Source organism: Lepidochelys kempii, chromosome 7 (genome assembly GCF_965140265.1).
Source record: "Lepidochelys kempii isolate rLepKem1 chromosome 7, rLepKem1.hap2, whole genome shotgun sequence".
NCBI lineage: Eukaryota > Metazoa > Chordata > Testudines > Cheloniidae > Lepidochelys > Lepidochelys kempii.
The window spans coordinates 59,308,108-59,331,550 of NC_133262.1; the positions used below are offsets into that span (position 1 = coordinate 59,308,108).

At 44.5% G+C, this 23,443-nt stretch overlaps 1 protein-coding gene across 15 annotated transcripts in view; it reads left to right on the forward strand.

The window, feature by feature from the left end:
- WDFY4 (WDFY family member 4) overlaps positions 1 to 23,443 on the forward strand; it is a 247,143-nt gene that overhangs the window by 86,837 nt on the left and 136,863 nt on the right. For all 15 annotated transcript variants that reach the window (XM_073353062.1, XM_073353061.1, XM_073353064.1 and 12 more), the window contains 10 exons: positions 3,301 to 3,485; positions 6,893 to 7,124; positions 9,482 to 9,633; positions 12,953 to 13,064; positions 13,851 to 14,041; positions 15,867 to 16,019; positions 18,221 to 18,294; positions 19,596 to 19,757; positions 21,308 to 21,399; positions 22,491 to 22,590. In XM_073353062.1, the coding sequence (XP_073209163.1) occupies positions 3,301 to 3,485; positions 6,893 to 7,124; positions 9,482 to 9,633; positions 12,953 to 13,064; positions 13,851 to 14,041; positions 15,867 to 16,019; positions 18,221 to 18,294; positions 19,596 to 19,757; positions 21,308 to 21,399; positions 22,491 to 22,590 (1,453 nt within the window). The remainder of the gene's footprint in view (positions 1 to 3,300; positions 3,486 to 6,892; positions 7,125 to 9,481; positions 9,634 to 12,952; positions 13,065 to 13,850; positions 14,042 to 15,866; positions 16,020 to 18,220; positions 18,295 to 19,595; positions 19,758 to 21,307; positions 21,400 to 22,490; positions 22,591 to 23,443) is intronic.

Below are 23,443 nucleotides of genomic sequence, written 5' to 3' on the forward strand. Positions count from 1 at the left end.
AGCCTGGACCCCACACACGGGTTAGGCAGCTGAATGCCTGTCTTCCCCTTGTTTGGGAATCGCTCTGGAGCTTAGGCAGGAGATGGGTGCCCAGGAGCCTAGAAGGAGGCAGCAGCACATAGGCCAGAGGCAGAAATGGGCACAAAGTTCAATGGGAGTTTTGTGAATTGCAGTGGAACCTAAAATGTAGGTGCCTAAATGCTTTTTGAACCTAGCCCTGGGTGCCTTCCACATACAATCAACAGCACTAGTTGGCCAAGTGAGAATTCCCTGGGGTGGTGGAGCTGCCGGTGTGTCTGGTCGCTGTGCAGCCCCAGTCCAGTTTTAGGGGGTGGGAGAGGGCCAGGGCCAGAGTGCATGTGATCCCTTGGGGAGTGCTGCTGACTGGAATATGTAATGTCAGCCAAGTAAGCTTGAGGCATGTCTGAAAGAATCATCTCGCTGTCCCTCCGCCAAATCCTCAGGCCAGACTTGTGCAGAGTGGTACAAAACAATCTGCCTCAGGTGTTTGGGGGTTGTGGCTGTACAACACTGTCAGCAGCTCGTGAAGCAAACACCAAAACGCATCATCTGGTGTGAGTCAGTGTAATCCTGGATCCTAGCAGGACAGAGATGGTGGTCTAGATTCTCGGTCCTGCTGAATTTGTGCTTCGTACAGCAAAGACATGGAGCTGCTACATCTCCCTGATTCTCAGGGTGGATCTGTGCCAGCATCAGTGTGGGTTAGAGTAGCCCCCAGGCTGCTCTGTTATATCCCAGATGACAACCAATCATATGTATTCTGACATTCTCCTTTCCCAACCCCTCTACCAGGATTAGATTGGGGCTGGCTCAGTGGCCAGGCACACGAGATTTGTACTCACCCAAAAGATCTGGAATTCACCCAAGAATTAATATCGATTCTATTTATTACTCCACTTCTATTCTTTGCACTTGATTTTCAGTGCTCTACTTTGGACAGTATAGTTTATTGCAATTAGCAGAACTTTGTACTGCTTGGAGTGAAAGTGGAGTGAAATTGATGCAGATTTAATTGCAAATTAAACAGATACATTGTGCATTGTGTGCTCTTTTATTCTTCTTTTTAATTACATTTCTGATTCCTTTCCCCAACCCTCAAGAGAATCACTGAACACGTGTGAAAGATCCTGTCTCCTACTTCCATTATACAGTGTGTGAATAGCATTGTGTTATCCCAGGTGGGATCTGTAAACCTGACATCAAAAACAGAGGCCATCTGGCTGTATTTAAGCAATCATTTGATTTGTCTTACTCAGAGCTGAGCAGATCATTGTTTTTTTTTTCCAGTTTGGCCACTGAACAGAAAAAAAATCCGTTCATTTTGAACCAAAATGGATTTTGTTGTTGGTTTTTTCCTCGACATAATGAAAAACTGAAAATTTTATCCAGGTTGAATGAACCATTTTGAACATCTATTCGAAGCAACATTTTCAAAATGAAGTGTCTAAAGGATTCATTTAGAAAATGTCAAAGCAAACCGTTTAGGTGTTTTTCAGAAAAATTATTTTCATTCATATTTGTCCGATACTATTCGCCAAATTCAACCTTTATTCACAAATGAGTTTGTTTGCCCCAAAACTGCATTTCTGGCACATTTACTATTTAGCCAAACCATTTCACCCACCTCTAGGCTTAGTAAGAGTTGGTAGTGACTTACAAGTACATGTTGAGCCCCTACAGAAATGGTTATGTTAGGCTGTGGGGCAGTGCATTGAAATGTATTGGAATATGACGTAAGTTCCCTTTGATGTTTGGTAGAAGGTGTTCTGGAGCTTGCTCGTGTGTTGCTGTATTACTGTGACTGGACTACAAAGTCCCAGTTGTTGAGAAGTACCTGGAGTGAGGGTGTGTCTCCATGCATGCGTGCACGCACAGACAATACGTCATTCTAGGTTACTTCTAAAGAACAGAAATTCTGTAGTCCAGTTGTATATGTATGTTACTGTGTGGCTGTGTAAGAGCTAGTATTATTGCTGTAAGAAAAGGAGTACTTGTGCCACCTTAGAGACTAACAAATCTAAGGTGCCACAAGTCCTCCTTTTCTTTTTGCGAATGCAGACTAACAACGGCTGCTATCTGAAACCTATTATTGCTATGTCTGCCCTAGTCACAGTATTAGATAATATAGATCCCCTTGTTGCTGTACCCTGGCACCTGCACGAACATCTAATGTGTATCTTCCCCACAAGAATGTGAGTCTTCTCCAACAAGAATGGTTTCTTAGGTATGTAAAATGACACCCCTTTTGCCATTAATATTCTGCTGTTGAAGGAGACGATGCTAAATTAATGTGCTAAATTGTGCCAGGTGTCCAGAAGTCTTTGAGAATAGTGCAGTGTATAAATTAATACCTGTTCTTATTCTCACTGATAATGACATGAGGGCCGTGCACAGATCTGGAGCATAGAGGGGACTGAGATGGCAGTGAACACCCCCTGATCTCCTGGCTTCCAAAGCAAACAGCTAGTTAGTTTCCCTGATTTTTGAATGGCTATTCTCAGGCTGTCACTTATCCATTTCTTCTTATCCAATTATCAGAGCTGTGCTTGGTAATTCACACGTGACCCTGATTAATCCATGGGAGAAGGGGCTGGGACTGGGAGTAGGGGGTACAGTGCAGCTGGGATTTTCAAAGAAGTCTAATGGAGTTAGGTGCCTGATTCCCATTGAGCTGGGTGCCCAGCTCCCTTAGGCACCTTTGAAAACGCCAGCTTACCTGTCTCCATAATGCAGTCACCACATACAAAGGATCTGCACTTGTTCAGCCTCTAAGAGATCCTTTCCATAGCAACTCAATCAATGAAGACTTGAGGCTTTGTCTTGTTTAGAATCAGTTTCATTTTACAGCACTCAGGACTTTGGGAACAAACCATTGTTCTTGAGAGCCGGCGGTATTTGGGAGCTCAGCTCCGGTACACACTGTGTGAATTTCGAGGCTTAGGGAAACCTTAGGTCTTGATAATAGGACTCCAGTAGTTTAGATAATATATACACTGACTTTTATTGCTCCCTCCCTCCCCTCCATAACTGCTTTCCAGAAGCTCCGCAGTCCTATCCCTGGCTCTGACACTGACTGACTCTGTGATCTTGGGCAAGTCACTTCACCTCTCTGTGCTTCAGTTTCCCAGTCAGTACGTTAATATTAGTTGCATTGAAATAATGCCCAGAGGTCCGCATCAGGATTGAGGCTGTATTTTGCTGGGCCTTGTGCAAACGCACGGTAAAAGACAGCCTCTGCTCTGTCTGCCTGCCGCTTAAGTGCTTGTTCTTTCTGTGCAGACATCATGGAACCTGAAATGGAGGTCCCAAATCACCCCTCAGCCCCAACTCAGATTGAGTTCAGCTGCACCCAACAGCTAGCCACAGGGCAGTGGCATCACCTCACAGTGACGGTTGCTAAGGAAACAAAAAGGAGCTGCATAGTTTCGGCATATATCAACGGACAGATACTTGGCTCCGCTAAGGTAAAGGTTCTCTTCATAAAACCGTACTTGGCAGCTGGTCATTTGCATTGCTTGGGTCGGTTTCTCCCTGTCTTGTTAATCCCACAGCTAGGAGACCTCAAAGAACAATGCTGTCCATCTCTGTTGGAGCACGTGGTGCTCAGGCTGGCACTGGAAATCACACGAATCCTTAGAGATTGAGGCTTAGATTTTCAAAAGTGACCAGTGATTATGGGGGCCCAACCTGAAACACCTTAATAGAGCCATTCTTAGTAATGCTGAGAACTCGCCCTCTGAAATTCAGGACACTTTTGAGTCCTCTCAAATTGGGGATGCAAAGGCTTTAGGCCTGTATTTTCAAGAGGGAATAGTCATTTTGAATGTTTCAATGTTGGAATTGCAGGAGGAGGCCCTGGGGAGCAGAGCAGAGACACTGATCCTCTGTGTTACTGCCCAGCCTTCCACAATAGTGCTTAGACTGATGGGATTTCCCGCTATGTCTCAGACATCTATGGGTTTGGTGTGTCCCACGGATCCCCTGCCCTGCCTGCTGCATCCAATGGAACACTCTAAGTTTCACATCCCTCAGGCGGTCATTCCCTGCATACCGGCCAATCTTCTCCCAGCTCTAGTATCAGACCGTCTGTGAATTAGCTCTTCTCCTCAAATAATAGACTTGGTCTGTTTCCAAGAGGTATGTTCACATGGGTTAATATGAAATAAGAAAGATGGCTCAAAATGAGGGAGGGGGGGAAGAGGATTGCAAAATACAGTGATTTTTTTTGCAAGTCTTGCAAAATTTAGTTATTTTTAATAAAGCCCCAGCTCCTGGAGTCATGTCATTTCACAAGTGTCTCAGCTTTCATTACAAAAAATAGTTTCTTCACCTTTTGGGTGTGGGGAAAAGCTTGAACTCAGTGCATCTTGAAGGCTCAGAAACAAGAACGCAAATAAAAAGAACCACCAATTTATTATTTTTATGTTATTTTATTTTAAATTTCAAGATTTTATAGCCAATCTCAGGATATTTTTGAGGCCTTATTTGTGATTCTTTTTAAACACTTGTGGTTGGCCATGCTGAAACTGTCATCCAATTCTAGGCAGTCCCTAGATCCCTTCCCCACTCCGCTGTCATTCATTTATAGCAACCTTGGTCTCTTCCTTCTCACTCCTCTATTCCGATGTACGCAAAGCTTGCCTGTGTGTTATACTTTTCCTGTAAAAGCAATCTGTTTCATTCCCAATATTCTCTTTCCCATACTTGAGAAAAATTATGTCTCCACAGTACCTTGTGGGACCTATAGCCATTCTGAGAATGAAAATTTAATTTAATTTGCCTTCTTTTAAACGAGACTGGAAGTCATGGATAAAACAAGCCTTGAGCATCACAATGGATTAAAGGATTAACAGCAAATGTGTTTATCATAAGTCAAAATAAAAATAAAACAAAGCTTTAGTAAAATAAGAGATGGGCCCAAAGTCCATGTCTTGAGGAAATGAAGTGATGCTTTTTTCGTGATATGGAAAATGAAGAGGAAATCGGGCAACAAATCAGAATTACACAAAGGTCATTAATATCTAGGGCCAGGATTTTAGGATCATGGGAATTGGAGACAGGATCAGACCTGAGAGCCATCTGATCCAGTCTCCTTCTGTCCCCAGCACCAAATGCTTCAGAGGAAAGGATAAGGACTCTGCAGTAACAGATTTGGGATGATCTGGCCCCATAAAAGTCATATCCCTACCCTAATGAAAACTATTGCTTAGTATTTGTGATTATAACTGAACATTTTTCAAAAATTGGCAGGCACCTATGTCCATATTTCAGCACTTAAGTGGCCAGATTTTTCAAAATGCTGATCTTCCATTGAAGTAAACTGGAGCTGCTGAGTGATCTGCACTTTGGGGAAAATGGCTTGTTTAGGTGCCTGGTGTAAATGTAGGTACCTAGCCTTTAGGTTCCTCTTGTTGAAACTTGTCTCCTAGGTCATTATGGATTTGCAGTAGCCTCTCTACAGTTATGGTTGCTACACAGTTTCCATTACAAGCCTGATTCTGGATCCTTCTCTAAAGTCTATCCCCCCCAAAAAAAGAACATTGGCCTCAAGGACGTTTAAATCTGGGATTAAGGCAGAGGATTTTTCTACTATATTTGAAATGAACTGGATGGGTGTTCTTTAAGAAAGACACATTGGGTGGGGTTTTCAAAAGTGCCTACGTGACTTGAGGAGTGCAAGTCCCGATGGTACTTTTGAAAGTGATTTAGAAGTATAAATCACTACGATGCTTTTGAAAATCTCAGCTCTAAAATAATTATCTATTAAGTTGTTAATTATAGTAGAGCCTAGGGAGGGACTAACCAAGAACAGGGCCCTGCTGTGCTAGGAGCTGTACAAACACAGAGTAGTACATAGTCCCTGCCCAGGGGATTTTACATTTTAGATGATCTAGATCTCAGTCTAGATTTTATAATCTAGAGGAGCACAATAGAATTGCTCCTCAGAGTCCAAAAAGGCATCTTAACTTTTTTGCTGCATTGTAGTTGACTAGCCTTCCTCAGAGCCCAGCTGCAATGTTGACTCGATTACGATCAAAGCTGAAAATTGACAAGTTATTAAATGATAAGCCCCGGTTCTGTAACTTGATCTGCCCCTGGCAAATAGCCCTGTTGAAGTTGATGGGGTGCAGGAGCAGGGATCTGCACAAATGGAACACGTTGCAGGACTGGGGCTTTAAATAGTCATGTAGAGTGACAGCTGATTCCTGGAGGCCAACACCAGGATTTCCAAGTTGCTTAAGGAGTTAGGAACCCAAAACTCATTATTGAACATCCTTGTTACAACTATAGTAATTGCTGACATGGATATCTAGCATCAGGGAAGTATTTAATGTCGATTTTGCTTCTTTGCTGCTCTTTAGCAGCTGAGAACAAAGAGGTGATTTAGCAGGCCCATGGGAATCAGAAGGTCTTCACAGATCGCTGGAAGTGTACTGTAGGTCACCGATAGCACACAGAACACTCTTTGGAGACTGTTGATCCCACTAGGGGTCTACCTGTTATCTTGTTCCAGGAAGGAGAGACCAGATGTATCAGGTGACTAGGTTACAAAAGCCTAGTTTAAGTGCTGCAAAGAGTGGACCAAATTAATCCCTGGTGGAAACCTGCTCAAGTCAGTGTGATTGTACCAGGGATGACTTTGGCCTGATGTGGTTATGTCTTCTCTGAGTGAAACAGTGTGGTCCCTCGTGTTAATGTCAGTCCTTATGTAACTGGGATTTTCAGCAAGTAAGGACCTAATTCTGTGACGTCACATGCAGAGCACCTGTGACTTCCCTTGACTTCAGAGGGGATGAGGACAGACAGTATCTTGCTGGGCTGAGGCCCTACAGCTCCGCAGATACACAAGTGAATTCTTTCTCTGGCGCAGATGCAGTACATACAGCCCTTACCCGGGAACACTATTTCCATGGAACCATCCTCCTTCGTCGACATCTATGGCTATATAGCTACCCCCCGCGTTTGGAAACAGAAGTCCTCCTTGGCTTGGCGCCTGGGCCCGACGTACTTGTTTGAAGAGTCGATCTCTGGGGAAACGGTGGAGGTGATTAACAAGCTCGGGCCCCGGTACTTCAGCAACTTCCAAGCAGTGCAGCTTCCAGGTAAGCGGGGACTCTGACGTGCTGCACCGGACATCTGCCGTGGTTTATTATTATCATCCATTATTAACATTACCAGTGTGCCTAGAGGCCTCCAACAAGATGGGGCCCCGTTGTGCTGGACGTGTAATAAGGCCTTATGATCTAAATAGACAGGACAGCTGAGAGTGAGTGGAATGAAGTTCCTTAATAATTATCCCCATTTTACAGGGCAAACTGAGGCACAGAGAGGCCTCCGCTAGGAGTTAGGGACCTAGTGGGGTTTTCAAGAATGCCGGAATTCCTATCTGCATCTTCAGACACCTAGATACTTTTCAATATCTGGCTCTAAGTGACTCGCCCAGGACATCTGTGACAGAGTCAAGAATTAATTAAGATTGATTGATCTGTCATGCCTCTATGCCCCTCATCGCCATAGTATCTGAGCTCTTCACAATCATCAGTGTATTTCTCCTCAGAATCCCTCCCCCTACACCCTGTTGGGTAGGTTAGTGCTTCTATCCTCATGTGACCCGTGGGAACTGAAGCCGAGAGAGACTCAGGCTATGTCTACGGTGTCAGTGGCATGTTGAGTAGAGACACTACACGCCCCCCTAACATGGGTATAAATCGCAGCATAGATGGTGAGGCACTGCTTAGGCGAGTAGAGTACAGAGACACCAGAACCCTAGGGTGTATACCCTACATGGCTTGCTACACGCCCCAGCCATGCCTCCCCTATCTATACGGCTGTTTTTAGCAGTATAGAGTCGTGCTGCCTCCCTGTTGCCGGAGCCTTTCACTGCTCCCTCCCCCGGCTGCTGGAGCCTTTCACTGCCTCGTGTAGCTATACGCTGCAGTGTGGAAGCAGCCTGCTTTTCACTGGGGCGTGTACCTTACACACTGCTGCCAGAGCAGACCAGGCCTAAGTGACTTGCCTGGGGTTACACGGGATTTTTGTGGCGGAGCTGGAATTGAATGCCAATCTCCCCTAGCCCAGACTAGAACTCTGTCTCCTGATTTCCAGCTCAGTGACTTGATCACAGGACCAACCCTCTTCATTTTCTGTGGGCATCTTGTTATTTATGGAGACTACAGTCTGGGTGAGGCAGACATTAAGGAAGAACCTTTGTAACTGGGATGTGCAGTGCTAGACAAAAACATAGCAGAAAAGGAAACAGCAATCTCCTTAGCTGCACAGGCCCTCAGAGGAGAGTGGTGCAACACAGCGGGGGAGAGAGCGGGAGGCAGGGAGCACAAAGTTACATTCAATTTAATGAAGAAGCTTTTTAACTAAAGTATACTGTTAGCTTCAATTATTAAACAGGCAGACAGAGCATCTCCAGTACATTTTAGTTATTGATTGCTGCTTGTTCAACTGCTGAGTGTATCCACCTCTGCATTAGGAAGTCAGTGGGCTGGGGATGTCTTCTCCCACTTGAAAAGAGTGGAACAAACCCATCTGCTGAAGCTGCAGCCTAAAGCAAAGGGTACGGGAGGGGTGAAATTTTTCATCAAAACTGGTTTTCAATGGAAAATTGAGTTTTTTTTATAACAAAACATTTTTCATGTAAAATGTCTGCTTTCCAGGGAAAGCTTGGATTTCTTTTTTTTTTTGGTCAAAAAATTGAATGCCTGAAAATCAAACTATTTCAGCCAAAATATTTTGATCCTGCAGCAGTTCCTTGTGGGAGTTGTTGTTTGGGAGCCTCGTGCTCCCATTCTCCTCTACAGACTGGGATCCCCAGCCAGACTTCATTTCCCATGATGTTCCATGGCCATGTGACGGCCGTGATGCACCACCTCCTCTCCCCAAGAAGGGGGAGACTACTGTGTAACAAGTGAGGTGTAGTCAAATCCGGGAACCCAGTGACCTGACAGTTTCCAAGCACAGGGCTTCGGAATCACTTGGAGAACAGGGTATAATCGCTATGGGGTAAACCATTCCCCAGCTCTCAGAGGGTGGGTGTGGAAAGTCCTTCATGGTGTGGCTCCACTGCCCAGCTCTTTACTTGGATCGTGTGGAGAAGCAAGGATTTATCCTATGAGAATAATTATATAGTGACAGACACCTCCTTAATGAAACCTGCACTGTGTGTCGTGCTCTCAACTCTTGGGTTCATGGAGATGCTGGTGGTAAGATCTGCAAAGAGCAGTTTCCAGTGGAGAAAAGCTGAGTGCAGCTCCTACTGGTGCGCATGCTGGCAAGCTTCAGCTTCTGGGCTGCAAAGATGTAGATACAGTTCTGGTTCTGGTTAGATCAAAGTGGAGCCCTTTCTAAACGCCCCCTTCTCCCCCACATTTTATCCACTTACCTGTTTTAGTCTCACGGGCCAAGAATGTGAAATTGCTCATGGGTTTAAAAGTCTCTCTTGTTTTAGCTAATGGTCACTCCAAAGAGCCTCAGCTCACAGCCTTGGTTGCAGAGGAGAGAATTTCATTTGGGATCAACGCCATGTGCTCATCTACCACCACCATCCAAGACATAAAGAGCTGCTACAACGAAGTGGACGGTCGGCTGATCGCCAAAGAGGTCACAGGCTCTCTTCCTTTGCTTTCAGCCAGGCACCTTTGCATTTAGATTTTCTTGGAGCCAAGTCTCTGGTTTTGTTGTAACTTCCTCGCTCTGGTGCTTTCCCTGAATTCCTGGATCTCAGTCTCTTCCCATGTACACCAAATTTACACTAATATAAATCCATTCATTTCAGCGGAGTTACTCCTGATTTGCATTGAAGGAAGCGAGAGGAGATTCGAACCAATTTACGTTACAGGAGAAAACTTGTCTTCTTAAACACTATGCGCACCAAAGGCTGCTATGTAATTGAGAACTAGAGCTGAGTAAACAATTGGTTTTGGGGTTTGATGGTCAAACCGAAAAATAAAAATACCCTGTTTTATTTCAAACAGAAACAGAATTGTTTCCTATTGTTCTTGATTAAATGAAAAACAAACAAACAAACAAAAATTGGCCAGGTCAAATGAAATCCTTCAAATGTCTACTCAGAATAATATTTTCAAATCGATGGTTGACATTTTAAAAGGACATTTTCTAAGTAAAATGTTGTTTTGAGTCAAAAATAGCATGACGAAATGAAATGTCAAAATGGCTTGTTTTAAAAACTGCAAAACAAAACATATTGACTTTTTTTCAGCTGAAACTATTTACTAAATTGGACCCGAAATAGTTTTGGAGTCCTGAAAAATGCATTTTTGGAAAAATTTCTGTTTGCTTGAAAAAATTCATCCAGGTCTATTCATAGATTCCAAGGCTAGAAAGGATCATCTTGTGATCATCTAATCTGACCTTTTGTATAACAGGCCAGAGATCTTCCCCCCAAATAATTCCTAGAGCAGATCAATATTAAAAAATGTTGTCTAATAACCAACAAACTGGGTTGGTACATTTGTCCAATAAACCAAATGTTTGTATCATAAGAACACAGGGAGCATAAAAATCACCATAGTGGATCAAGGCTATGGTACATCTAACTCAGTACCCTATATCTGACAGCGGTTAGCACCACATGTGTCAGAAGAAGGTGCAAAAATTTCATAAAACAAAATTATGGAATAACTTGCCCATAGGAGCCTTTTTTTTCTTGATCTCAGTCAATTAGTGGTTGGTTTATGGCCTGGGGGTTACGTCATATGACTGTAATTTTTAAATGATTTAAGGTCCATTGTTACAAATCTTCGATCCATTAACTGTCACGTGGTAGCATTCTCTTTTAGCATCTTGTTGAGTGCTCATGTATGAAATTGTTTGACAAAAAGAAAATTCCTAGGCCAAAAACTATATGTTAAAACTGGAGTTGAAATTGAGTGTATATCGATAACTTAGGGGTTAAAAACGTTACAGGTGTTTTGTAATTATCCCCAAGTGAACTGTTACAAACTCTCATGATTCAGGATGCAAGTTACTCTTAAAAGAAATGCAGACATGGCAATGTAAGGGATGCACAGTTAAAGCTCTCTAACAACCTTAACTCTGCTCTGGAGTGATGCCAGGAGGAAAAAACTCTTGATTGGCTCATGCCTCTGCATCTGAGACGCCTGACCATCCCTTCATCCAGCCACAGTCTAGCCCCCAGGGGAGTCCGACGAGAGGCATTAGAGTACAAACACTACGGTATTTCCTCCGAGACAGTCTTCAAGTCCCTCACCCACAAATGTCAGGTGGGGTATTATCTGCAGTGTTCTACATGGGGGAGCCAGATGGTAGCAGACTCTGGATGTGCACACACCCTTTACCGCCACCAGCTCCTCCAACAAGGTACAGAGCAGAACCGTTCCATGCCTAGGGGGTTAGGTATGGTGGTGTCTTCCACCAAGAGAATCTCTTTGTTCCAAATGTGAGGGAAAGGGAAATGGTGGAGACTCCAGGAAATGGTGGAGAAGGATGCACTGCGTCACATCCGTGAGCAACTATGAGTGCAGTGAATTGTGAGGAAGCTGCAGCCCACTGCAGCAGTGTGGGAGTAGTGGACTAACCTCCCCAGGGACTCCTGTAGCTCTACAGATATGCTAAGTTCTCCAGGATTTCCCTCATCCTCAGCCCAATGTGTACAGGGCTCCTCAGCCCCACAAACTTTCCTTAGCCTCCCACATCCTATAAGTCTATGGTTCTTAGGTAGCTTCCCTGATTGCTCTGCACATCCCTTCTCTGTTTAACAAAAAGTTTTTTGCCTAGGAATTTTCTTTTTGTCAAACAATTTCATACATGAGCACTCAACAAGATGCTAAAAGAGAATGCTACCATGTGACAGTTAATGGACCGAAGATTTGTAACAATGGACCTTAAATCATTTAAAATCAGGCTTGAAGTCCTGATTCCTCCCCCACTCCCAGATTTTGCTGCCGGAAGACTTCTTAAATCCAGAGGAAGAAGCTTTGGATCTTAGTAGAGACAACACTGGGCTCAGTATGGCTGTTTGGGTACCTTAGCTCTAATTTCCAAAGGTTTTTTACCCTTAAGTTACCGGCGAGCACTCTTGACCTGAACTCCATCTTCTCCATGTTTTCGTTTTAGCTGGAGAGGGACATACAGCTCGAGCTCTGACAGTGCTCAGGCAGTGTAAAAATCCTGGCTTGAAATAATGACAGAAGCCGGGTTATTCATGCCTAAGGCTGTGTGAGGGGGTGTGCTGTGCCGGTGTGCCCCTGGAGGCCAGGGGAACAAAACCAAACCCACTAATCCAAATGAGTATGTCTCCTTTAATAAAGTCTCACGGAGGGAACGTTTGTAAAACAGGTAGAGAGGCCCTTGCTCCTCAGCAGTTAGGACCCCTGGTTAAAACACCTCAACTCAACATCCTCCAGCAAAGTCTCTGAGCCTGGTACGATGAGTCCCTGTGAGCCGGGTGGCCTCTAGTCCTCTCCTTGCTGCTCAGCAGCCTTTCCTGTTTCAGTGGGGCAGGGACCTCCTTGATCATACCCAGGCGGGTCTGATTGTCAGCGCCTGATTGGCCCTGGAAGGGGGAGTGCACTCTCTCACTGGGTGCCTCATTTCACTCAGCTGTCCCTGGGGTTTGAAGCGTATACTATAGGCTATCCACATTGCTGTTTTGAGTCCCTTGCAATGCAGTACCCACAGCAGGAACAGTAAGGGGCATGTGTGGCGGAGCTGGAGGAGATATTTGGGCTGGATGAGCAGTTCTGACTTTGAATCCCCTTGTGTTATTCATTTTGATCAACAATTTATCTTTGTACATGAAATGTTCTATGATGGTCTAAAAATACTAAAATAATCCCAAACAAATACAATCCCCGATTCCTTGCTTCCTTCTCTGCTCCCCAACCCCCAATTTAACCTCCAACAATGTTTCCTACGAGGTCTCTTTGGTCTATTTTAGATGGGGATCATCTCTCGTGACAGTTCAACACCGGTTTTCCTGGCTACAAACATTGCTGGACACCTCGCTGGTCCCTTACGAACTATTGGATCGGTGGCTGTGGGCCAATTTGGTAAGTACAAATTGGGGAATGGAAAAGTAGAACATGAGAGCTGGGGCTAGTCAGACTGGATCTTCAGACGTTTATATGTTCTGTCCTGAAATGTGTACATAGGACTCCCAATGTAATCAATGGGATCCCAGCATGTACGTGTATCTGAGGGCATAACTTGCCTCTAATGCCTTAAGCTTCAAGGCATTTGGTAGTGATCTTGTTCAGATATATGTAATGGATGTGGCTCCAAAGTCTCATAGGCATCATTGGGAATGATGTCATGGTCACATACTGTAGAGCAATGAGTCCTTTTGCCAGACTCAATTAGTTAATGGCATTTCTACCTTTTCCTCTTGCAGTTTCATTTCTCTTCATCTCTCTTATGCTGCGTTTTCTTAAAGATGAGCCCAAACCAAAACCCTGGCTCAGAATAACCTTGAACGTGGGAGAGATTCAGATCTAGAACCCAGCTTCATGGCTGGTCCCTACCCTGACAATAATGGCCAGGACTAACATTGCAGATTGTCTTTCTCTGGAGTTCTGATCCCAATTCAGGCGTTGCTGCTCAGACCCATCTCTCTCTTGGTTGGGTTGTTTAAGCAAACGCACCGCCCTCACTTTCAGATGCAGCAGAATTCCGAGATTTACTGCAGTCTGCTCTCGGGATGAAAGTTCTCCCCTGCCCAGAGATGCAGCATGGTAACAGGGTGTCTCTGTTGTACTGCAGTCATGTGCCCATTAATGTCCAGCTCTAGATTTGTTCCATGTCGATGCATGGATTAGTAACTGTTGGTCTCTCCCCAGGAGTACGAGTATTCCAGTCTTGCCCAGCAGCTAACAGCCTGAACTTTATTGGTGGCCCAGCTATTCTGCTAGGCCTCATTGCCATGGCCCGGGATGACCATGCGATGTACGCCGCAGTCAAAGTCCTGAACTCCGTCCTGAACCGCAGTCCCATGAGTGAGAAGCTGATGAGCCACATCGGCGGATACCAGGTGAGAATGAGCCCCTCTGGTTTCAGGTGCTGTTTGCCTCACTTGCATTATGTGTTCTCGGCCTCTCTGAGGGCCTGGCCCAAAGGCCATTGCAGCTAATGGGAGTGAGGCATTAAAGGCCTACAGCCCTTAAGGTTAGTCCCATGGAAAGCCTGAGAGTAAGACCTGCAGGACTGAGCCCTAAATCCTGTGCCCATCATCTCCATCACAGCTCAGCTGCTGCTGGTGAAAACAGCCAGGCAGGGCTCACTCCCAGACACAGCCAATGAGACTCACAATCTTCAGAAGATTCACAGCATCTTCGCTTACTTGTTACGATAATGGAAAAATGGAAGGTGTCACACTGGCCATTGTATTAAGACCTTACCCTCAGAGCAGGTAATGCATAGGCAGCAGCTGTGCAAACTCCCCCCAAGTACTGCCCTCTGTCAGCATACTTCAACCCTCATCCGGAAAACTGCTTTTAGGGCAAGAGCTCTGTTCCTTCTCCATGGCCTGTGAAGTCCTCAACTTCTCTCTGCTGAGCCTGCCAGTAATGGGGACGGTTAGTGATAATTGTGGAGGGTCTTTTTTTTGCTAGGAACTGGGCTGAGGCAAAAATGTAGTCTGCATCTCAGGATGTAACATTCGAGCTGCCCCAAACTCAGCGGTACCGTGCAACTTCGAAAGTAGGGTTGGCTCCCAGAGTTTTGAATGAACTTGGGGTCTGGCTTGTGGAAGAAGATGATGATGTATATTCTACTGTACTTTGGGGTGGAAATCAGGTGCAAGTCTGCAGTTTCAGCAGAGTGTGTCATTGGGTAAGTGAAATGATTGGTGTCACCCAAGATAAAGAGAGGTCTCAATAAATAATTAGTCCTACTGTGCATAGAAGGTATCTTTAAAAGAGCAACAGAGAGGACCCCCTGGATCTGGAAAAACACACTGCATTATTTGAATGAATGTTAGAGCTGGCTGAATTATTCATTGTGAATGAATGATCTGATGGATTTAGCCCATTTTCCCCATCCGATTCTGATTCCTGTGACTGTCTTCATTATTTGTAAGTGTTTGCCAGTTTTTGCAGTTTGTCAGACTCTGGATTCTTGACTCTTTGCTATATGTTGTTCAGTCTACGCGATTGGTTACCTGTGTCACATGGAATTGTTTTTGCTCTCTGTTTGGATTGCTGAAGCTTTCTAATTGGGAGACTAATCAATGGTGAATTACCCACATACACACTTTCTGGTGCATATTTCTGGGTGAATAATCCTTCCTTCTAACTTTTGTGAAACTCAGGAGCTTCTTGAACACTTTCCAGATACAGCAGCGATCACCCAAACACTCACGACTAGACCCAGTTGAAAAACGAGAAAATTTTCACAAAAACGTGTCCCCGTTTCTCATAAATAAAAGTTGAAATTTGAATTTTTGATCTGCTCCTCTCACAAACAACTAATAACATGAGTAACAGTGTAGTGAGCTCTCCATGTGTATTCACACGTTGTTCTTGGTAACTTTCCTGCAGCACAAGTTTATATGTGTTTCACTCCTTCCTGCTGCTTCTTACCCAAAAATACTCCTGCTCTGCTGTTAAATTCCTCCTGCAAGCCAGCCTGCCAATTACATCCCCCCACATTTTCAATGTATATTTAAAAACTTCACTCACTGCTTGAAGTGACAGTCTTATGCTGCATGTATGAATACTGTGTCTGGAGTGTGCTGGGCATGTCATATTTAGTAATAACGCTGGATAATATGCTATAAGGTCAGTGATGCAGACTGTATTTTCTACTGTGCTTTCTACAGCTTTTGGGCTCAATGAATGCACAATAACTCTTTTCAGCTCCTGGTGTACCTACTAAGGAGGAAGACAAAGCTGCTAAACAACAGGATTTTACAGCTGGTGCTCTCCATAGCAGGCACGGCAGAGCTGGGCTTGGAATCCTCGACTATAAAGAACTACAGTGCATTCCAATACATTCTCAGTAACTTTGAGGTAAAGCTACTAAATATTGTATGTGTTCCCTTAGCTATATTAAAGGAGGCTCTAGAGTATAAATTTCGTTCTGTGGCTGTATCTGATGAGAAGGCTACAACTTATCCGGTGTGGGTCTGAACTAAAACCCTGCATATAAGTACCGTCCAGACCTGGGGTGTTTGAAGTCTGAATTCCAGTACAGTTTGGGTCTGTCTCTAGATTCCCCCAAGGAGAGTAAGTTATTTTTATGTCTTGCTCCAGCCAACAGATCCAGAATAGTATTTTTGTAATTTGAGATGGGCTGGGGATTAATTGCTTGTCCTGTTGGTGCTGCCACCCCGTCATCAGTTGTCCAAGTGCCCTGATCATTCCAGGAGCTGAACAAATATGAGATTGTTTCCTACTCTGGAGCGTGGAACCTGCTTGTAGGGTGAAATTCCCCCCAAGGCAGAGGGCCCGTACAAAGCTCTATACATCACTGAAGTCAGGGCTTAGGGATGGATTCTGTGAGTAAATGAGCATCTGCTGGGTGGTGCTGTCAGCACTACCCTGGATTGGGTCAATAAATGGGGCTTATGTGCTGGATGGGCCCTGCTTTGGGATCCTAACAGTGGAGTGAATTTCTTCTATCATGCACTCAGATGGGGTGAATCCAGTTTCATAGAAATTAGTGATGGGAGAGACCTATAGTACATCTCCTCCATTCCCACCCCTCTCCACCTACTGGGCCAAAGCAGGATTGGTCCCTGCAATCTGTTTTCCAGTGCTTTGTTTCCAGGGATGGCTCCTTAGGCACTTCCCCTGGGAGAAAAAGGTGAAAGTCCCAGATTGGCTGAGTGTGTTACCATGTGTGCCCTGCAATTCAGGCTCAGGCTACACTCAAACCTCCACTTAGTGTGGTGTTGTTCTTTGGTAAAGATGGCTCCCCTGCAAAAAGTTTCAGCTCTACCAGACCTGTCACAAAAAGTCTCATTGAATAAACCCACCTTGTTCTGCACTCTGACCAAGAACTCTGACCACAGAAAACCCCTGCAAAGGAGGAAGCTTCTGCATTTGTGAGCATTAACCAGGCCAGTTCCCACAGTCCTGCTGCTGTCCACGTGCCTCTGAGCTGAATCTGAAGAGTTCTTGGTGTTCCAGGCCCCAGGGTGGACCAGGCTATGTGATAAAGGAGGATCTTTATAGAACAAGGAGCCTCCAGAGTTGTTCTCTAGCTCTCTTCTAAAGCACCTGCATTCTGCTGTTACTCTGCTCACGTTATGTGATCTCAGTGCCTGCAATAGTCCCTATTCAGGGCTGCACAAGTACGTGTTTCAGAGACAGACTCATGGCAGATCTCTCTGGGGCATGTCAGTCAGAGTGATTGTGGAAGCTCGTTATCTGGGTGCAAACTGCAGCTTGCCTGCTTTTGTGCACCGTGCGATCAGATATATTTTCTCTCCCTCTCTCCGTGATCATTCATTTCCATATTTCTGAAATTATCCTTTTTTTGTGCTTTATTTTACTCCTTTCCCCCTAAATCCAAGACACACTTGATGCAAATTGAAAAATGTCATTTTAAGTTCACTTAAAAATGTACTCTATGGTATATATATTTTTTCCAACATAGCTTAATCCATGTGCTTTTACATGGTATAAAAATACATATATTTTATACAGCACTTTTCAGCCACAACACTTTACAAAGAAAAGTATTGTTGTCCCCATTTTGCAGATGGGAAAATGGAGGCACCGAGACCTCATTTATATGGCAGAACAGTGACAGAGTCAGAACCCAAATGCACTCAGTCCCAGGCCAGTGTGCTTTACACTGGGCCACACTTCCTCCAGGCATTTCTGACTCATACTAGATTGTATGTGTTGCATGTTTTCTGATCTGTTTTTAAACCAAATGGGTGTAGTTGGGATGCTATCAGTTGGTCAGAGAAGAAAAAGTGGGAACCAGGACACCGGATTCTATTCTCCTCTGCCACTAACTCACTGTAGGCAAATAGCACTGTGCCTCAGTTTCACCATCAGTAATAGACACACTCTGTTACCTCATGTGGATGTTGTGAGGCCTCACTAATGTTTGTAAAGTGCTTTGAGATCTCGGGATGAAGGCATGTGCTGCAGAAACACGTTTGATTTTTTTAAAAACTTATTTAATCTCATGTCAGTAGAGAAAAAGGAGCTGAACTCGAGAAGCTGTGAAATCTCTGGTTTCATTTGTCTTTCAGCTTTGGTCAAATGCACCAGAAAATCTTGACCTTGCCCTCTTTTCACATCTTGTGGAGATCCTGCGGCCCTCAAGGTACATAGTTGGCATCTATGGCAGAGATAGGATGAACTAATAAGCTTAGGCTGGGATTTTTGAATGTCTCTAAAGGAGTTATGTGCCCAGATCCCATTGAAAATTCATGGAAGACGGCAGGCAACTAGCTCTTCTAAGGCCCTGTGAAAATCCAAGCTTTCATTTACTGGTTCTGTTGGCCATGTCGCAGAATCATAGGACCAAATTGCTAGCTGAAGGCATTGCATTGTCTTCAGTGGGGTTACACCAGCAGAGTACTTGACCCATAGCACTTAGAGAAAGAAAGTAGGTCATCTTGCCTGATTAGACTGGATGGTAAGTTTTTCACATGTTTCCATTCAACAAGTCCAGATGATTGAGTTTGGTAGTTACAGTCTAGCTCTATGCACACAACTGCTCTGGAAAATGGCATCTGTAAGGACTGGTTGGAGCAGTCGCTATTCTGCAGTGCAAATCTCGGGACGTAATGCCCTCAAAGGGAGATCAATTTAATGTCAGAATTCTTCAGATCTTCAACTTTTAGAGGGAGAAGATGGCTTATTATTTTTCATTGGTTATTTATTCAGTGCCCAAAGTATGCTGGATACACTACAGACAAGTCCTAATAGAAAGCCAGATGTCTATTTATTCATTTGATTTTTTAAAAGTAATGAAGCTGGTTGAAAACATCTTTGCCAAAAAAACCCCCAAAACCTTTTAGTCAAAACATTTTCATTTAATCAAGGGTGAAATTCCCCCCCCCCCCAATTTTTTTAATGAAAGATTTCAGGTTTAAAACTGAAATTTAGACCAAATAATTTTGAGATTTTTAAGAACTTCCCCAACCCAAATTTGCACAGAGGAAAGAATAATTTCCCGACCAGCTCTACGAGAGAGTTAAATATTTTTGGAGAGACAGGGCAAGACAGACCGGCTGCCCCAATGAGGCCTGTAGATTCCATTCTGTTGGCACTGAAAAGCCAGGCATGATCCCATCTGATGTCTCTTGCTGAGTTTTACAAGAACAGCATTTATTTCCACCAATTCAGGGCTTTCCAAGTCAATAACTTTGTTTTGTTTGAACTCGCTGAAAGGCGGACGTTTCCGGGGAAAGGCGAGGGGGGAGGAGGAACACACTGAGAAGGCTTCAGATCCCCATCTCCGACACATATTCAATTTGTCTGTCGGAGTTTTGATTGGTTGCCAAGGCAACGTCAGAAGTCCGTGGTACAAAGAGTGAACGCAGAACCCTTTTAGCAGAAACTCGGCAGAATTGGCTCTTTCCAGTAAAGGCTTTTAACGTTCCTCTTGCTTTGATGCAGAGATGGATGTCGGAACACCAAAGTCGCCTACCAGATGCAAATGGTGCCCAAACTGGTTTTCCTCCTCAACGACATCGAGATCAGCTGCTCACGAGTCACCACTATCTGTACCATTTTCTCCTACCTGCTGCAGGGCTATTTCAACACCAAAGACATTCTTAGGTAACCCCAACCATGCAGTATTTTCTCAGCTCACAAGTGAGCAGTCCCCCTACAAGCACAGGAATCCTATTGTGTGATCACAGTCGCCACATCCAGCCCTGCTTGGTGCTCTGGACAAAGACAGAATCCCTGTAGATCCCTTCCAAGGAATCGTAGGGGAAAACTCCACTGACAGCCAATTCAGCATTTAATTCAGCCCTGTTCAAGTGAGTGAGAATCACCCCCGGCCAAGTTGTGACCCTTACAGTGAATATAGCACAGGTAGCCCCTTGACCTCAGTGGGATGACCCAAAGCGTAAGGAACTACTCAAGGTAGGTAAGATTACCGAGGCTGATGGGTGTCTGATCCCGTTGCTTAGATGATGTCCAACTGGCCATTTTATTCTTGAATCTCATGGAGACTGCCTTTGCCGGGACCTTCTGGAGAAGAGAATTCCAACCCTTGATTGCTGTCTGAGGAAAGAGCTGCTTGAAACACAATACTGCAGTATTTGATAGCTCATGCCCAGACTGGTCAGTCTCTACCCTTTAGACCAGCTGAGACCCATCCGGTGCTGTCCACAACCCTCACACATAGGGGTGCGGGCCACCAAGATGACACAGGCCAACATTCAAAGCTCTATCTTGATTTTAATGAAATCACTCTGGTCCGGATGCAGCATTGCATTCTGGGACATGCAGTCTCTATTGGCAGCCTCTTTCTTTATTAAAGATGAGGGTGGCTGCAACTTACTAAGTTTTATTTATTGTTAATTGCTTGGATCTGACAGTGTGCATGGTGCTGTACAGTGTGAGCAAATAAAGACAGCCCCTGTCCCACAGCCTCCAGGAGAGCAGCTCGTGCAGCAGGCCCCGAGCATCATTAAAAAACAGGGGACCTGTACTGTCCCGAACCTGGGGGAATGCTAAAGTATGTTGTAATGTCTGGAGTGTTCTTATAGTGTGGTATTTTAGTCTATAGGGAACACCACTCCCAGAGTCAGATGAATGCACATCACTCACTTGCTTTGTGCGTGTGTAACGTTCATCCATGTATGATGAGAACTGAAAAATGGTATTCAAGCATTTCACAAGTGAAAAGGAGTTGTCACAGCAGTTTCCTGCTGGGCTGCTAGAGATTCCATGTTGGGTGTTGCATGCCTGGAAGCCAGTGAGGTGTCACTCAGAAACACTATGAGGGGAGCTCCCAAGGGGATATGGACACCAGGCACGAGCAGTATTGCTTTCCCAATATTACCAAATCCATTGGTTCAAAAATCATGAGTCAGGCCCCCAAAATCACAAAACTGGCTTTAAAATTATGAGGGTTTTTTTTAAAAAGGGGGGATCATTTTTATTTTTATTTTTGAGTCATTAGGGGGTCATATTTTCAAGCTTTTCTCCACAAGGGCTAGAAACGTACGCTATTAATGAAAGCCGAGATTCTCACATAATCCCATGACTCCAGGAGCTGAGGCTTTAAGAAAGGCAACAACTATCATGAGACTCACAGTACAATAGTGATAGTTGGAAATGCTGCTAACCAAAATGATTTCCTCTTTCTCTGAAAGGATTGGATTGTTCCTTGTTTACACTTTAAAGCCCTCGTCTGTGGATGAAAGTCAGATATGCCTGGATGGGATCTCTGATCCGCCAGGAGAAGGTAAGGAGGTCCCTTTGGTGAATGAATTCTGATGGATGCTGCCCCTCATCCCTGGGGCAGGTCCTAAATGCAGCAGGGCTGTGCTCGGGGAGGGCAGGGGAGAGGAGGGCAGGAAGGGCAGACCCCTGAGGGACATACTGCAGAACTACTCAGGAGTTCAAAATTAATTGCTTTGCTGGGTCAGGGCCCTACTGTGAACAGCTCAGGGGTAGTAAAGGGACAGAGAATAGTCATGTCTGGGAAGGTCTGTTCTAAAGCCAGGTGACGTGCTTAGTTATGCTTTCCCCCCCTCTGGTATCTCTCCTTGCAGTTAGGTTGGCAGAGCTTGGTCACTGCACCAAAAGCCCCTCAAGTGCTGGTTTTCACAAGTCTCCAGGAAGAGAAATGTCCATTTGGTTGAAATTTCACAGAGAGCAATGTTTGTGGGTTAAAAACAATGGAATGAAAGGGTGAAAGTTCCCTCCCAGGATTCCATGGGAATGTGGTTGTTGCTGCTGGCCCGCTGTAGTTTTTGCATTGTGCTGGAGTCCCATGTGGGTGAAGGGGCATTCTCTAGGGCAAGTGCATATTGCAGTGCAAGGAGCCATGCATCTTCTAAATGTCTACCCCATTTGTGTCTGACTTGACGGCTGGGAGAGCCAGCCACCTTGACTTCCTGTTACTTATTGTCCTATGAGTGGTCCCAATGGAGGTCCTACTGGATACAACACATCCACGCAACAGAATACATTATGGAGACACTGGTAGCCTGAACTTCAATGCACAGAGTTTAGAGTTGGAAAAACACCTCTGAAGTCATCCATTCCAGCCTTCTCTTCCACCCAGTCTAGAATTGTTCCCTACAGATTATTCATTGCCCAGGATTTTGTCCAGTCTAGTTTTAAACATCCCTAATGGTAGGGCTTTGGGAACAGAACTCAGAAATGACTAGTACTTACAGTGGCAGGATCCCCACTTCCAAATGTTCACACGTACTTCACCCAGTTAACAACCAATTATATTTGTATTGGCTACAAACAAGGTTGTTCATCAAAGTGCTGGAAACACGTTTTGTCTCCTCTTTACTTTTTATTTCCTTCTGATTATTGTAGCCTTAAGCCAAACATCTGGGAAAACAATCTGGCTCCGAAACCGGTTACTGAAGATGCTGTTAGATGTAATGTGTTCAGACAAACTTCATCTGTCCTCTGAGTAAGTAGAACCATTTGGGGATGGAGTGGGCGGAGAAGGGACTGTGGCTCCTTCGCGGTTCCCCCTCTCTCTCTGTGTTTGACCAGTGCTCAACATCCAGTTAGCATTTATGAGTGTCATCAGTCAATGAGAGAGAGGCGGAATGTGTCAAGTTTGGGTTCAGAGTTTTTTTTTTCCCCAGTGTGATATCTGAGGTTTAGAGTGATATCTATTAAATAGACAACACTTTTCCCACAGTTGCCAAACAGTCAGATCAGAGAGATCACGGTTTCCATATCTGTTCTGTGAGGGGAAAAGAAATCCGATGTGTCTTTAAAAAGCAGTTTCATCTAACTGAGATTACAAATACTACAATGTCTTAATCCTAATCACACAGTTATTGCATCACTACAGGGCAGAGTTAAGGTTGCTTGGGTGCCTTAAGTGTGCATTTGCATACATTAGCATATTGGAATTTCTTTCAAGTTTAAACCTTAATTTTGAATGTTCTAGGTTTATAATGCTTGGGTTGGGATAATTACAACATCCCTGTCCTGTGTTTTACACTAAATTACGGAGATGTTAACCTTAACTGTGACTCCATCTTGATGTAGTTTGTCTGGGAATAAATTAAATTGGGTTTCATAGGGATCAGATGGCTCAAACTATGTGGACAAACAAGCTAATGAACCTCCTTAGCACCAGATTGTGGGCACGATATCCAGAGCGTAAGTGACTTAGGGGCCTAAGTCAGTTGCCCAGCTCCTCAAAGGTCTGGGAGTTAGGCACCTAAATATTCTTCAGAGTAAGGGCCTAAGTGATTTCAGAGAATAAACTCTCCATTGTGATGTAGGCTCCTAGATCAAATCTTCCC